General features: G+C 38.4%; 1 protein-coding gene across 4 annotated transcripts in view; it reads left to right on the forward strand.

The window, feature by feature from the left end:
• LOC126285454 (mitogen-activated protein kinase-binding protein 1) overlaps nt 1-16,918 on the forward strand; it is an 855,827-nt gene that overhangs the window by 817,774 nt on the left and 21,135 nt on the right. For 3 of the 4 annotated variants that reach the window (XM_049984852.1, XM_049984851.1, XM_049984853.1), the window contains exons 24-25: nt 3,658-3,768; nt 13,162-13,283. In XM_049984852.1, the coding sequence (XP_049840809.1) occupies nt 3,658-3,768; nt 13,162-13,283 (233 nt within the window). The remainder of the gene's footprint in view (nt 1-3,657; nt 3,769-13,161; nt 13,284-16,918) is intronic. The other variant, XM_049984854.1, reaches the window with a different exon arrangement.

Below are 16,918 nucleotides of genomic sequence, written 5' to 3' on the forward strand. Positions count from 1 at the left end.
AGATTTAAAAATAAAAGATATTAAAGCACATAACGAGATTCAAATCTGCAACTTCTTGCATGTCAGATTAGTACTACAACCATTATATTGTGCAACCAGTTTGTAAAACATTACTATTTAAAGCAGTAGAGCACCACACAAAAATCTCAATTACAAATGATGGCCCACCAGGGTGAATGGTTGCAGGGTGTATGGAACCTTAATCTACATTCTCATATAGGTGGTTTCAAAAAGTTGATGCACTGTTGGGAACTTCTCCTTGTCAGTGAAGATATAACCAGAGTTTAGCAGTTCACAGTGGATGAGACAAATAATAAAAGAGCAGAGTTGAGCATCCAGTAGCATTACATGCTGCTGAGCACAATGTGCTGGATTTCAACAGCTGCTTCACAATCTGTGTCACATGGATCCTTCTCTCCCCCCCCCCCCCCCCCCCCCCTCCTCCAATGCCAGCATCTCTGAATTACATAGAGGGAAATTGTCCTTACAACACATCATTTGAACCTGTAATCTTCCTGGTCTCAATCTCCAATAGCCTTGGCTCCACACTAACCTCCACTGCTGCCCGAAAACCATGCCATCACTCGCCCTGTACTCATACCCTCCTCTCCACAGTCTCTCTCTCTCTCTCTCTCTCTCTCTCTCTCTCTCTCTCTCCCTCTCCCCCTCTCTCTGTCTCACCATGCTTCTTTTATTTATCTCCCAACATTTGAAATAAGATAATGTGCATAGCATATTTTCAGAGTTCTAAAGACTACTCAAATTCTGCTGTTGAGTAATTTATTGACTCAGGTTGGAGTAATGTGTGAAATGTTGAATCAGTACTTCGACTCAAGCAGAAGCATGAGGTCTGTTCAAAAAGGTCCGGAACTTTGTCTAAAAAATTTTCTATGCTTACCTGTTACTTATTGTGCATGGTCTCCTTCAAAATACTCTCCTCCGCAGTTGATACATTGGTGCGGACACCATTTCCACTTCTGGAAGCAGTCTTGGTATGCCTCATGTGGATAATGCGAAGTGTCATCTGAAAATTTTCTGCTCTCTCATCTGTTGTTGCAAATCTTCGTCCTTTCAATGGAGTTTTCAACTTCAGATTTTAAAAAGGCCACAGAGGCTGGGTCTGGAGAGCACAGTGATCTCACTTTTTGTGTGATAGTCACGCACCAACAGGGATGGGTGTGTGGATTTGTTATCTTGATGCAAGAGCTATGAATTGTCTCGCCACATTTCAGGCCATTTCCTTCTCACATTTTCTCACAGGTGTCGCAACACATCCCAATAGTATCATTGATTAACAGTTTGTTCCTGTGGCACAAATTCGTGACGAACCAATCCTTCAAAGTAAAAAAAACCATCAGCATGGCTTTGATGTTCTCCCTGATCTGATGAGCCTTTTTTGGTCTTGGAGAATCCTACCCATCCTATTCTGAAGATTGAACCATGGTGTCAAAATCATAACTGAAGACCCATGGCTCATCAGTAGTGATGATTGTCTTAAGAAATATCTCGATCTCATTTGCCTGATTCAAAAGCTCTTCACAGATTGCGAGGCGAAGGTCTTTCTGGCCTTGACTCATGAGCCGTGAGATGAATCTGGCAGCAACATGATGCATTCCAAAATTCTGTAGCAGGATTACATCACATGATCCAACTGAAATGCTACATTCTTCTGCAATGTCTTGGAGAGTCAGTCTTTGATTAGCACACACAATTTCATTGACGCTGCTGACATGGGCATCATCGGTTGATGTTGAAGGGCATCCTGAACAAGAGTCATCTTTAACTTCCATCCGGCCTTCTTTAAACGGTGTGAACTATTTGTAACACTGAGTATGACTTAAGCACTCACCACCATAGGCTTTCTGCATCATTTGATGTGTCTCTTTAAAGGTTTTCATGAGTTTGATGCAAAATTTAATACAACACTGAACAATAACTAACAGACATACAACACTGAACTTCAGGCAGTTACATATTAAACACAAGCATGTGAAAGGATGCCAACCACATCTGACTCCAACACATCATTGGCGCGAAATTACAAGTGTTCCAGAATTGTTTGAGCTGACCTTGTATTTTGCAGCTGTCATCACAAGAAACATCCTCTCATCTGTACTTTACATACTTCCCACCAGTATCACTTTTGCACTAATGTCCACTTACTTCCAAGGGAAGCAAAAATATTTTTTTACCCTGTGGGGGGGCTATTTTTAAAATTTGATTGTTCTTTTTGATTGATAGGCAAGAAAAGTGCATGAAGGAAATCGTAAAATATTTGAGGCTGCCCATGAATTGAGTTAATGTTAGTCTAGTAAATTTTAAGGCATTGTTTGTTTGTGTCTTCCTTCACACCACTGTTTTGTTTATTAGAAGATTCTTACTTATTTTTCAAATACAAAGGAAATTTTGTAGAAGGTAATTCTGTGCTGGAGAAGAACTACATTAATTGGGAACTACCCAACCAAAGTAACATCGTGGGAATAAAAAGCTGAGAGCACTTACTTCATAGGATACTATCCTTTCAGTTTGATGCTATGTTTGTGCTGTGAAATGTAGTGTAAACTCAAAGTTTTTTTACCATGCAAACCTGACATTGCTTTATCTATTAATTGAGCAGAAAGTGTTACAGAAATGGGAGCACTTTTAGGATTAAATAAGGAGGTCATTCTGATTCTTGCATTAAGGGACATGTAGTCAATAGGGTCAGTGACAAACAAATAGTATAATGTAGGAGACAGATAAGACTTGAAAACTTTCGAAGTTATAACAGGCAGAGAGAGGGAAAATCTGTGTGTTGCAGAAACTGAATGCAGAAGTTGGCAATAAAAACAAAAAAATTGGAAAAAATAAGACTATGGAGAGAATGTGGAGGAGGAGGAGGATTGTAGGGAGCATGTTTCCACTTAAATTCTCACACATTATACAGTGTTGCAGAGCATGCTATATCACTCATATCAGTGGCATAAAATTATGTAAGCCACTATGAATATGGTCTTATCAAATGATAAAGTTACTGTGCCATTAGTTCAATCTATTACTTTCAGTTGCTACATTGCATAATTACTTGCATGTTATTGATTGCTACACGTGTTCCCTGTGCAATGCTGGCATCCTATTGTATCTTATTTATAATATAAACAGTCCCAACATGCAACTGAGTACTTTAAAGATATTTTCTCTTAAATGCAGCCCCCTTTATTTTGTTTATTTCATTACCTGTATATTTTCAGTATCTGTGTAGGTGTAACAAAGTATCTGGTTCCAATACGCAATACCTTGTAAAATTTATAAAACTTAAACTCTTACTAGCAGTGGTCATAATATGAAGTACAGTACCATATTAAACAATGCTTTAAAGCTATGCTGTTAAGTAGCAAACAAATGTATTTTTGCATCGTAATATGTCCTAGACACCTACTATTTTGTTTGAATTTACAATACACTTACTGTGTGCCTTTAGAAAGCATTGTAGATGATTATTGAAATGTGTAAAAATTGGCATGCCATGCTTTATATATTCGTCATTTCTTAAATACAGATTTTTAACGTGCATATGTGAACTCTATAACACATTTTGTTTACTCCAAATTTTATTATTTTTATGTTTTTTTGTTGCTTTGTAGTACAGCTGCATGCATTGTTTTATTTTTTGCATAGTGGACAGTGATGATGGTGGAGATATTGATTCAGGAGATCTGCGAAGGTCTTGTTCGCTGAGTGACTTAACGAAACCTTCGAGGCGTCCTTTGCATGGTGGTCCTGTGCAAGGTATTGTATTATGTAACTCTTCACACATATTGTAGTAGATATCAAAAACTTGCTAGAAATTTCATGCTCTCTGACTTGAATGGCAACTCTGGAAATTTCTCAGAAATGGAAAAGACTTGAAAGCCTTCTAGTTTGAACAAAATAGTTCTTAATATTGAAAAAACAGGTTGTACACAATACCAGCAATGTAGGAAAAGACAGATTCTTGGGCTAGAATGCTACACAGTACCATTATTTACAACATAATAATTATTTTGTTCTGTTGTAATGTAGTATGATCCAAATGTGCCACTCCAAACTCCTGCTTCTCATAAAAGAAACAGTTTGAGCCACTGAAGTTGAACTATGTCACTGAACTCTGTTGGTAAAATAGTTGCAGTAATTGACTGCTTTCATTACAAGATAAGAGCACTTTGATACGCTTTGAGGAGTTTGTACTTTGCACTGATATCATCTTAATGTTCAATGCAGTGCCCATGGCAGTTAATCAGATGTATAAGTGTGTGTTTGTTAATTAATTCTCCCTATAATTTGACACTACTGGGAATTTGATAACCAATTGTTTCAATCTTTCTTCCCCTGTACTTCAACTCTTGTTGAAGAAGGAAATGAAATTTGTGGTTTGTTAAATGACACTGACCACAGTCAGCACTTTGAACTGAATACTGTTCTGTTTTTGTGGTCCATGATATTTTCAACCCCCATCTTAATATCCCTTCATCCTCAGTTCTAAGTAGTCCTGACTTGCCAGTACTAAGCCATTCACTGTTTCACAATTACATACTGAATCAACATAATCATCATCTTTGTGATGGCTATTTGAGTAAAAGAATGCTTCTCATTTATCCTAGAGACAAGATGCAACACTCACATATGGATGTATTCTGATGGAGAATGTTGCTGACTTCTTCTCCAGTAACATAGTTAACATAGGTAACAGGTCCCGAGTTAGAGCCTCGGTCAAGCACACAGTTTTAATCTGCCAGGAAGTTTCATATCAGCACACTCTCCACTGCAGAGTGAAAATCTCATTCTGGAAACATAGGTAACACATTGTAGCAACATTATGGAAAGGAAATTTGATACTTACCATATAGCAGAGACACTGATTCACAGATAGGCACAACAAAAAGACTGTCACATATAAAGCTTTGGGCCATTAATGCCTTTGTCAACAGTAGACAACAGACGTGTGCCCCCCCCCCCCCCCCCACACACACACACACACACACACAACCGTAGTCTCAGGCAATTGAAAACTGGTTTCAGTTTCCTGTGCAGTCATCTCTCTCTCTCTCTCTCTCTCTCTCTCTCTCTCTCTCTCTCTCTCTCTCTCTCTCTCTCTCTCTCTCTCTCTCTGTGTGTGTGTGTGTGTGTGTGTGTGTGTGTGTGTGTGTGTGTGTGTGTGTGTGTGTGTGATCTATTGTTGACAAAAGCCTCAATTGCTGAAAGCTTTATTTGTGATAGTCTTTTTGTTGTGCCTATCTGTGACTCAGCATCTCCACTATATGGTAGCAACTTCCCTGTTCATAATATTGTTGCATTCAATCCTCAGTTTTCTGTTGTTTGATTTAATTTAACACACTGTTGCATTTTCTAAGCAGCTAGATAACTATAAATTTACTTAACTTTTAATTTTCCCAAGCATTGCATAATATACTGTGAAGCTCTATTTTAGTGGTATTCACAAAATGATTGCAATAACAGTGAGTGAAGTGATGACCGGTGACAGAGAGATGTTACCTCTATTGCATCAACAAGAAAGAAGACACCTGGGATTTCACAAGTGATCATTGCTGAACAGTGTGAATATTTTTCACTTGTATGTGAATAGAATCCTTGAAGGTATCATTACCTTTGGTTTATTAACGGTGTAGCAAGCAGTAAATGATTACTTCAGTGAGCCTCTGAACATCACTTTCTGCTGCATGATAAAGTTTGTATCTACATTATAACTCTCACCCCTAATCTAGATTCTTCTGCAGTGGTCATTATTGATGTTATGGTTACAAGTTCACTACCTGTGTTTATTCATATGACAATATTGACACCATGAACACAGCTTTCAAACTGCATGTGTTTTGTTTTGTTGTACAACACGTAGTGCGCGTGCACCATGTGTAGGTGTTGCTGATTCAGAGCTGTGAATTTAACTTTACTTTATTAGTGCATGCCTGTTTGTGACAGTAGGAAAGAAACTATTGTTAATCTTTACCTTAATATTCGCACGAACATATCAATAATACTTAAAAATGTGCAGTAAATATGATTTTTGTATTGAGCTAACACGATTAAGAAACAGTATCTTGTTTTTATATTTGGATATAAATCACTCTAAAAAATGAGCTGTTCAGACTGGATCTTGAACTTGTGCTCCTTCCTGTTGCATCCATTTCTCTTACCACCTGAGCACCCTAGTGTAGTAATACACACAAGTAAGTATGCAGAGTAACCTGATTACTCTAATGAGAACACATTTCATAAGTTCAGTATAAAGTCAGTATGCATAGCTAGGCCAAGTCCAAACAAGTAACCAGCACCTTGAGAGAGGTGCAAGAGAGCACAGGAATGAACCATAACAGAATGAGGAAGTGAGCTATATCTGCGCCAAGATTATTGTAGATAAGTCGCTAGTATGACACTGATGGTTGGCTGCACTCACTAACCTTGACGCGATGTTGTTTTCACTGTTTCATAGTGCCACTGGCAGGTGGACTGCCCTATGCCATTAGGCACTGTGAGGAAAAGTTGAATCATAACAAGATGAGCTGACTCCTTGCATCCTGTTGTGTTCGTGTCCAGTGAGACAAGATGATGGTAGATGTGATAATAGGGGAGTACCACTGACTCTCCATTTGGTGGGGAAACAGAGATGGTGTACCTCCTGTGTCCCACCCTGCAATGTGGTGCGCCACTTGGCACACAGGAGAGTGAAGCCCATGTCATCTGGGACACCATTGATGGGCACCCTTGGTGGAGTCAAAAGTTCCCTGTCAGCCACCACCGGATAGTGAGGCTGGAAATAACCCTGACAATGTTGGCTTCATCGCAGGTGGGCGCCCACAGGTGGGACACCAACCATCTTTCAGTTTCTGGGACACTTATTTACAGGCAGTCCAAACAAATGATGCACCTTTCTTGAGTAATTGATTGAGAGGATACACTACTGTAACTGCCTGCAGCAGGAACTTGTGATAATATATGACTGCCTGGAGCTCCTTCACAGTAACATAATGACAGAGTGCCTCAATAGCCACAATATGACTAATGCTTGGCTGTACCACCTGATGAGAAATTATGTGCCTCAGGTACTCAGCAGGAGGTTAGTGGAAGGTTGTAAATAATAAGACTGATCCAGATTGCACTTGAGACCTCCGTCGGGCAACGTCTGAAATAAAAGCTGAAAGTTGCAAAGATGACCTTAGTTGTCAGATCAATGATGATGATGATGTTGTCAAGGTAGTTAATATAACAAAGGTTTCTTAGCAGGAGTTGCTCCAAATAATGTTGAAAAAGGGCCAGAGGCACTGGTGACTCCAAAAACTAAACTGTTCTACTGGTAGAGGCTGTATGGCATATTGACAACAAGGACCTGACAAGACTCTTCATCAGGCGGTAGCTATAAAACTGCTCCTGACAAATCCATTTTTGAAAAATACTGTCCTTGCCACCATTTTTGTCATGAGTTCTCCTTGGTGGTGATTGAATTAATTGTCTGCCACCTTGAAAGTGCCACAAAGATTGAACTTGCCTATTGCTTCCTTAATAATCAACGATGGTGCAGCCAGTTGACTGAACAATATGGTTCGCATGACACCTAATGCTGTCAGCCAATCTAGTTGTTATTTTACTCAGTCACAAAATGCCAATACCATAGGCCTGGCATGAAAGAAATGAGATCTCACTTTGGGTTTGAAGGTGGTATGCAGCTTGTAATCTGTGGTATTGCCTAGCCCAGGTGTAAAAAAAAAAAAGACAAATATTCCTTGTGCAGGTCACCCCCTTCTTGACAGGGTGCGGGGTCAGACACTGAATGTATCGAATTGGTGACAGTGAATCCTAATGCCATGAAAGCATGCAAACCAAACAAATTTTTCAGACAGGAACTGACAAGATGGCCCTAATTAGCAGACAGTGGAGGAGAAGCGAGGCACAAGTAAGTGTTAAACTTAAGTAGCGATGCTTTCACGTCCTTATTGACCTGAAATAGAGGAGGCATACCATTATAAACATATTGATGAACAGTTTGGTAGAAACAGTTACAAGATTGTCACATTCATTGGTAACAGCATTAATGTGCATAGCTTGAGAATTCAAAGTCACAGCTGGAGCCAACATGTAATTGCACTACATCCTTTCTTTCGACAGTGATGGCAAGAAGCCCAATGCTGAGGGCTGGCTGGCTGGTCATGTTGAATAAAACAAGCTGGGCAGGAAGGCAGGGGCTTGGTGAAGTTTGTCCACCATAGCCATTTTTGTATGGAACGGAATGTGACTGAACATGGTATACCACTATGAGTTCTGCTTCTGAAGGGTACTGGAATGACAGAGGTCCATGTTAGCCCAGGAATCTGATGGCCCACAGGCCAGGAAACTTCAAATTCTTGTGCTATCTTAAGTACCTCTTCTAAGGAGGGGATCTTCAAACTGCAGTGCCCATTGGCAGACCTCGTTATTGGAGGCTGACCTAATAACAGCACCTGAAATTGCAGTATCTGCATAAGTTTCTTTAAACTGGGCAGTAATGAAATGAAACTTTAAACTTAAACATTTCAACTCCACAGTTCATGTCTTATAGGTTTGAAGTGGTTGCTTCCTGCACTGATGAAACACCAATCTTGTGGAAGTAGTGCGGGTATGCTTGTGATGATATGCAGCCAGCAAACAACACATTTTCTCTAACGGCAGATATATATTATCTTGAAGACCATGAAGTGTTGCTGTAGACATTTCTCATGCAATTCCCAGTCTTCAGCAGCTTTCTCATAGGTGGAGAAAGGTGGCTGATAGTCCAGCAAACTTTGAGGCTATTTAACAGGCCTGTCAATACTATGTCCATCATGACGGTGTGTTACTGCTGCTCCATTTTCAACCACATTGGCTGCTGCTGCAGTAAATGTTGAAGGACAGTCTGAAAGGATGCGAAAAACACATGTGAATAATGAACTGAACTCATTGCCACTTGCTTAGTAACACACACAAATGGTTGTGTATAGATTAACCAAATCACTTAATGAGAACAAGTTTATAAGTTTCATACAAAATTGGTGTACAAATAAGTAACAATTGTCCTGAGAGCAGAGTCAAATGAATACGTGAGTGAACAGTAACAGAATGAGGAAGAGAGATCTCTGCTGTGGGATTATAATAGATAGGTTGTTAGTTCGACACACTCTCTGTTGGCTGCATGCTCTGACCTCAAGGCGATGTTACTGTTGCTGTTTGATTGTGCTGCCATCTGATGGCCAGACCGGACTGTCGGATGCCAATGGGTGAGTTGAATCATAACAAGAAGAGCCGGCATCTCACATCTTGTTGTGTTCACGACCAGCAAGGCACTGGTGCAGTAAATTTGGTAACCTGGGATTACCACATCTAGCATTACTAGAAGTTTTTCTCTAAACTTTAATCTGTCAGTGTATCCCTACTTTCTAGCCTCCATGGTGTCCTTCCCTCTGTCTTGCTGGTCTTGTAGTCCTGGGAGAAACTGTGTTTCATTACAATGTACTCTGGGCTGTATAGTGAAAATTTATAATGTAGGCAAGTGCTTGGGCTAGGAATGAGCCATTCTCCTATTTCCCATGAATGGTAGACCAACAAGGACTGCAGGATAGCTCTCAGGCTGTTTGTAATGTATGGAACAGGTACCAGCAGACTAGAAGTTGTTAGGTATAATGGGACAAACTAGTCAGGAAGAGCACAGCCACAAAAAGCCAGGATCCAGGCTAGAGTCCTGGTCCAGCATTAACTTTTGATCTGTACACCTTATGTTGCAGTCAAAGATAGATTCTATTTTAACAGACTGTTTCAAGAACATAGAATATAAACATTTTCTTTACAAAGTACTGTGGTTTCATAATTAATGTATAACTACTGTAGTTTTATTATTAGTGTATAACTAATGTTGTTTTATAAGCAGTTTATATAACACAGTTCCAAGAAAGAATATGGCAAGTCTCTTATGTGATTTACTGGCTTTTAATGTTAAAGCAATTTCAGCGTTTAATATGTTAATAACGCTATCCTTTTTACATTGTCATAATTGTTCACACAATCTGTACTTAAAAAGTACTTGAAAATGAAAATTCAAACTCTTTGTCTATTTTAGATGCTAATAACGCAGAGTAGTTCACAATTTCTATGCAAACAACAGGAGCAGCAACATTGACAAATACTGATAGTATGACAGTCATCAGAAAATGAAGCTTTGATCTAATAACTGCACATTGTCATTGTCATAGGCGTTCTTTGTGGAGTTGTCAGAGTTGTGAAGTCTAGAGAAAAAATTTTCTGTCTATGATGAGTTAAAGTGTGTACATACAAGTGTGAGAACAAACAAAACAGCCAGGAGTAAGAACTGCAAAAAAGCCTTACGGATATTAGTCTGTGGTGGAAAATCATTACACACACACACACACACACACACACACACACACACACACTCTCTCTCTCTCTCTCTCTCTCTCTCTCTCTCTGATGAACACTCCATTTTTTTTCCGCCTTATGGAGATTTGCAGTTACAACAAACCATCTATGCACGGATAATTTGTTTAGAACCTTATGTGTGAAAATATATGTAAAAAATATTACAGTAACGGAAATTCCAGGACGGCAGCGAATAAACAGTAAGTGAGTAAAGGTACCATTCAGCTGAAAAATACATGGTGCACAGTTACATAACAAATCATAAAAATGTATTTTATGAAAAGTAGTTTGAAAAGCTATTTCATTGAGGTATTTGCTTTTTCATTCATTCACTCTTTTGTTCTGGAAACCCCTTTTTGAATAAAAATCTTCATAGATCTGTAAAGAGTCAAAATACATTGATGTGCAAAACTTAAGCACAAAAGTAATTTTCACATGATGTCTCACTGCCAAGTAACATAGCTCAATGAAACTTGGACCATGCATAGAAAGGACTGGTTCAATATAGACAGAAGGTAACTGAAACAAATGCACTTGGAGACGAACAGAAATGACACTTTATTCAAAGACAGTAAGTATGCTAAAGTCACTGTGATTTATGATGGTCCCCTAGATGTCACAGAAGACAGAAAATGATTCTTAATAGGGTGTTTGGTCACTACAGGTAGTAATGCATACTTTGCAGCATGCTTCCATGCTCACCACAAGGTTGGTATGGAGCTCTTGTGCTAGGGCATTCCATTCCTCCACCTTCGTGGTTGAGAACAACTGGTCACTGGAGCATGTGGATGTGCTGCAGTCTGTCACTAGACATAACCCACATGTTCTCAGTGGGATTAAAGCCAGGGAAATGGGCTAGCAAGTCCATCCACTCATTCAAAGAGCTGCTCCACATGTGTAGTTGGAAGTGGTCGCACATTGTCATCCATAAAAATGAAATCGGGGCCAAACGCACTCCTGAAATGATGTAAACAGGAGGAATACAGTGTTACTATAATGTTGACTGGTGAGTGAACCATATTGGAACATTGAGGTCAGTACGCCTTTGCAACATTATACCTCCCATGCCATAACACGTGGCCCGCCAAAATGATCATGTTTGACAATGTTCCTGGGCACACTACTTTTCCCCCCACCTCATGCTATATAAGGGTACGCAATGCTCTCACGAACACTGTCAAACATGATCATTTCTGTGGTGCAGGTGTTATGATAAGAGAGGTATAATGCTGTGTGGGCATTCTGGCCTCCAAATCTTTGAACGTGGAATACTTACCCATCAATGCTATTGTAGCAGTGTGATCCTTCTCCATAGGCAGCTTTTCAATGGTGAATGCAGCCCTGATTTCATTTTTATGGATGACAAAGTGCAACCACATTAAACTGCACAGATGGAGGAGATTTCAGTGAATGGATTGGCCCACTTGTTCCCGTGACTTAAATCGCATGGAGCATATGTGGCATGCATTGAGGAGACACATTGCAGCACATTCACATGCACCAAAGACCATCCAGCAGTTATCAACAACGGTTATGGAGGAATAGATCGCCTCACCACAAGATGTCCTTACCAGTATTGTGGCCAGTATGGAGCATGTTGTAGAGCATACATTGTCGTCCGTTGTGATCACACACCCAATTAAGAATCGTGTCCTGCCATTTGTAATGTCTAGGGCCTATTATGATTCACAGTAACTTCAGGATAATTATTATTTGTTTGTTGCCTTCTGTATTAAACTGTACCAGTTCTTTCTATGTGTGGTCCAAGTTTTATTAAGCTGTGTTACTTGGCAGTGATACATCACGTGAAAGTCACTGTCCTCCTTAAGTTTTGAACATCAGTGTATATGTTGAAAGGAAAAAGGAGTTGTTGGAATCTGTGAAATGGTCAAATACTGTTAAAGAGCTATTAAAACTGCCATAGACACCTAATTCTGTAAAAAATGTATGAATTCTCCATTTATGAATTAACATCAGACTTGTGATTCCTTTAAAAATGAGTTAATGTGTTAAATATGTAATGCTAAACACAAAAGGTAGAAAAATTTAAAAATGGTTTGAAATTGTGTGCAAGATTTGTTGCAGTTCATTAGTGCTCTCATTCTCAAATACTGTATAAATACAGTCTGATATTGGTGAATTATTTTGCTCCAGAGACTTTTGAATTGTGATACTTGTCTTATTATGTTAAACCTTAAGCCTAAGATTACACCTCTTAATGAGTAGAGTATGAGAGCATTTTAAATTTTTAGGTCCCATCAATAATTGTATGAAATATAGGAAATTAAAGTTTTTGCCCCTTCAAGCTGTAATACAGGTGACCTGAAACTGGAATCATGTGCCGTAAACCAGGTTTGATGGTTATAGCTCTCGTCATATAGGAAGGCAGCTCAATTTTCAGCTGCTCAGTACATTCCCCTCTATTAACTGCTGGCAGCCAATAAGATTCATTCGCTTTATGAGTGGCTAAGTTAGTTTGTGTACTGTGGTAGGAAGTATTTAACTTTTCCAAGGCACTCAGGGATTTGTATTAGTAAGAAAAACTTCTTAGGAAAACAGTTTAGCACACTATAATTATATTTAGAATGACTTGATGAACTAAAGGCCCAATTTTGAGGTAAAATATTTAAATATTTCATGGTTTTACATAATATACATATTGCATATATACTGAAAACACAAATCATTGTTTAATTGTTTGCTGCAACACACTATATAAAGTGATAATCCTAAGTTTTGCATCTACAGTTTCAGGTAAAGCTAATAAACCTGTGTCAGGAACGAGGACTCTTCCACGACACAGCAGTAAACAGGCGTCTTCCAGTAATTCAAATATTATGAGAAGCACATCAATGGGGGTCCTAAACCAGGTACGTGTATCAAGATATGTAATTTCATACTGTGCATTAAAAATCTGTGTAGTGTGTTTCGGAAGTGATAGAGATAATTTATGATCTCAGTGTTTACTTCCAGCTTGTGCTGGTGTTGCTTTAGGTAAAACTTTATATAGGGCAATGATTCAGTGCTACGTAGATAAGTAGCACACAATTTTTTGTCCCCAATTTTCTGTAATTATAGTTACTCAAATTCAGTTCTCCATGCCATTGTAACAAATGTCAAAGGAAAAATCTCCTAAGAAAAAAAATCTTCTCACAATTCTTTAGATAGTAAGGGGATATAAGAGAATTTCTAGATAAGTTGTATATAGTTTAATCCTCAGAGTGGGGAAGCACAGCAAAGAAGCTAGATACAAATACAAATACAAGTAGTTACTATTTAGAGGTTGATCAGGTGATGGGAAGTTAGACTGAGTGGTTAGGAGAATTCTCAAGGAGCATGAGCTACTTTCAGAAAGTGTAATGACAAGGGTGGGGAAAGAAACCATCTTTTGTATTCTAGAAAAGGTAGACCAAATATGATGGAAATAGTGTTCCTTTGGAATTCTGATTGGAATTAATAAAGTTTTGTATTGGCTACAATGATGCAGGAAACTTCAAATTGATCAGTGCATTATCTATTATAAAAATTCAACTAAGAGCTCACACTGAACCTTTCTGGTACACAACACTCTGCCAAAAATTAATTCAAGAGCATATTGTCGTGGATAATGAGAAGTATTCCAAAGGACAACCAGCTTAAAAGCTATACATTGTGGTAACTAACAAGGGGAGGCCATGACGTTGGGATCCCAGATTAACTTCAGACTTTTTACACATTTAGTAGGCCATTAAAACAATTCAGTGTGCAAGTAGGGTGCACTAACCTTCCAGTTATGAGAAAATCGCAAGAGAAGTTTTACACATTTATCATGTCGTTTCTGTATCTGTGCGTAGAGTTCATGGTGGTCAAGTGATTAGCGTTCGAGCTTTTGTAAGACAAACATGTGAGGCGACTGTTCAAACCCCACTATAACTTACTTTTTAATCTATTTTTTCTCATCACTGGTCATATTATTAATTTATATGACATTGGAGAATAAATATAATGGAAAAAGAACCACGTGTATATGCGTGAAGTTTTGATTTATGTTTTCCATGTCTGTATGACAAATAACATTCTGTGATGTCGAGAGCACACCCAACAAGTAATCATCCATTACCCTTGTATCTGGCATACTGTGACTTACTATATTACTTATTGTGAATAATGTCATTCACATCATTTTTTATCAAGGATTGTCTTGGGCTTTCCAAGCCTGTCCCTTATTCTTGAAAATTTAATTACACATGGCAAATAGTCAACATATGAAATTCACTACAACTTCATGAAAATGCGTGTGGTGGTTTTGTCCCCCATCACATTACCTCTCGAATGTCGTGTAAATTAAATAAAGTGACTACTGATGAAAAAATATAGATTAAAAAGTAAGTTATACTGGGATATGTAGCATCACCTTATCCATTATCCTCTCGCAGAAAAAGGAGGTATTGAGAAATCATGTAAGAATTCAAAGGCCTTCTGCACAGTGTGTGGTTATCTACTTAACACAATATTACTACTGCTCACTTCTGTTAAACAGTTACTTTATTTGATTTAGTGCCATGTCTCAAAAGAAATGTATCTTTGGTGAGATGACTGAAAGTTTATAGCAAGTAAAGTTGCTGAGGATAAAGTTATAGCTGTGTTTTTAAACCGTGCGTTTCCAATAATTACAATTGTGAAATATCAAAGCTTAATGAGTGTATATCAAGCTTACAGCAAATTCTGAATGGCGTAAGAAATGTTGTTATAAATATCCAAAATAAAAACTTGAAGCTACAAACAGAGCTTCATAAATTGTGTTTCATGATTAAGGAGCAAAGTGCTAAAAAGTCTGTGTGTGAGAAAATAAATTGCAAAGGTAGGATTTCTGAATCTAAATTGACTTCATATTCTGTGAAACGTGTCTCAGTAGTTAGAAAAAAATTTCGATTTTGCATCTACAATTGATAATTATTCCTGGATAGAAGACAATGAACTTTATGAAAGTTTCAGCAATTTGAATATGGATGGTTATTGGAATATAAAACAGAAGCCAGTAAGAAAAAAGGATTGCATCCTTTTCCCAACAGACGGACATTTTGCAAGTTATTAATAAAGACCTTCATTGACTAGCATTGTCAAACCTGGTGCTGTAACAGAAAATGTCCTTGATGTAAAATCCCAAAAGATTATCTTGCAACAAAATGATTTAGTAGTCTGTATTACTGTTACAAATGGTGCAGTGAAGAATAAGTCAGACCCTTGTCTGAGATATCTACATAACTTCTTAAAATTAATGACTCTAGAAATACAGCAGTCTGTACAAATACTCTACAACCATTATTTAATTCACAGCTCTTTTGCAAATGAAGAAAATAGACATGTAAACACAGAAATTAGGAAGCAATGCCCAGAGTATGCAAATTGCAATGTATTTTAAGTAAGTGATTTGAAGAGAAACCTCCACACCAGTCGTGGAATGCACTTTTATACAGTTCCTGTTTTGGGGGAAAATATAAAGGATAAACATATTTGTGTGTCTAATGCCTCTCCACAGGCAAACTAGAGGAATAACACCCATGGGATTTGGTTGACAAGTATCAAATCATTGAAAGACTTTAGTGTTGAATATTGGACCCATGCAAACATCAGAGCCCAATTTAAAGAATTTTTACGTGTTTTAGTTCATAAAAATAACTCTTGTGATTCATCCTGTGCAAAAAATGAATGTAAAAACTTTTTACCTGTTATGAATTGTAATAACAATCTCGCAGAGTAAAAATCTTCATAAATGTATGTATTTATTATCAGAATATTCAGTCCATAGGAAAGAATTTTTTCACATCAGAAGTCTTCTGCTCAACTGCAATTCATAATGTAAATCTGATCTGTCTCACTGAGGACAGGCAGAAGACTGAAAAACTGTTAATTTCTAAGTTACCAGATTTTGCAGTTGGCAGAAGTTATAGTCAGTTTCATAAAACTGGTGGTGGCTGTCTAATTCTTGGAGGTTTATTTCTGTAAATTCAACTTAATGATGAGAAACGCTTTGGACACTGTCGAAGTCGTCCGTTAAAAGACAATTTATTGGGTGAAATATGCTGACACAATAGCACACAGGTAACACATAATTTGTCAGTGATGTTACAAAAACAGAAATTAGCCAACTAATGTTAAAGTCCATGCATAGCGCGGAACCAAAACAAACATCATTAACAGATAGTGGCCAGTGAAGTGAAAGTTTCACCAAGAATGCTCACAAGAGAATACTTTCTCCGCACGGTTGGCGTACAGTTATAGCTGGTCAGTACTCACAGGGTCCCACCAGGTGACACAACATGCGCTTTTGGGTGTGGCCTCTTCTGAAAGTCCACATGCAGAGACAGCTTGTAGATCGGGTGCTGCCAATGGTGAGGGCTGCAGGTCTGTCAGGGTCTGTTATTGCAGGACTCCCTCCCCCCAACCCCCTCCCTCCCTCCTCCCAGAGATGTCACACAAAGGGGCAGAATTGGCCCAGCTTTCGCTGGCTATGCCAGGTTTCGGG

Source organism: Schistocerca gregaria, chromosome 8 (assembly GCF_023897955.1).
Source record: "Schistocerca gregaria isolate iqSchGreg1 chromosome 8, iqSchGreg1.2, whole genome shotgun sequence".
Lineage (NCBI taxonomy): Eukaryota > Metazoa > Arthropoda > Insecta > Orthoptera > Acrididae > Schistocerca > Schistocerca gregaria.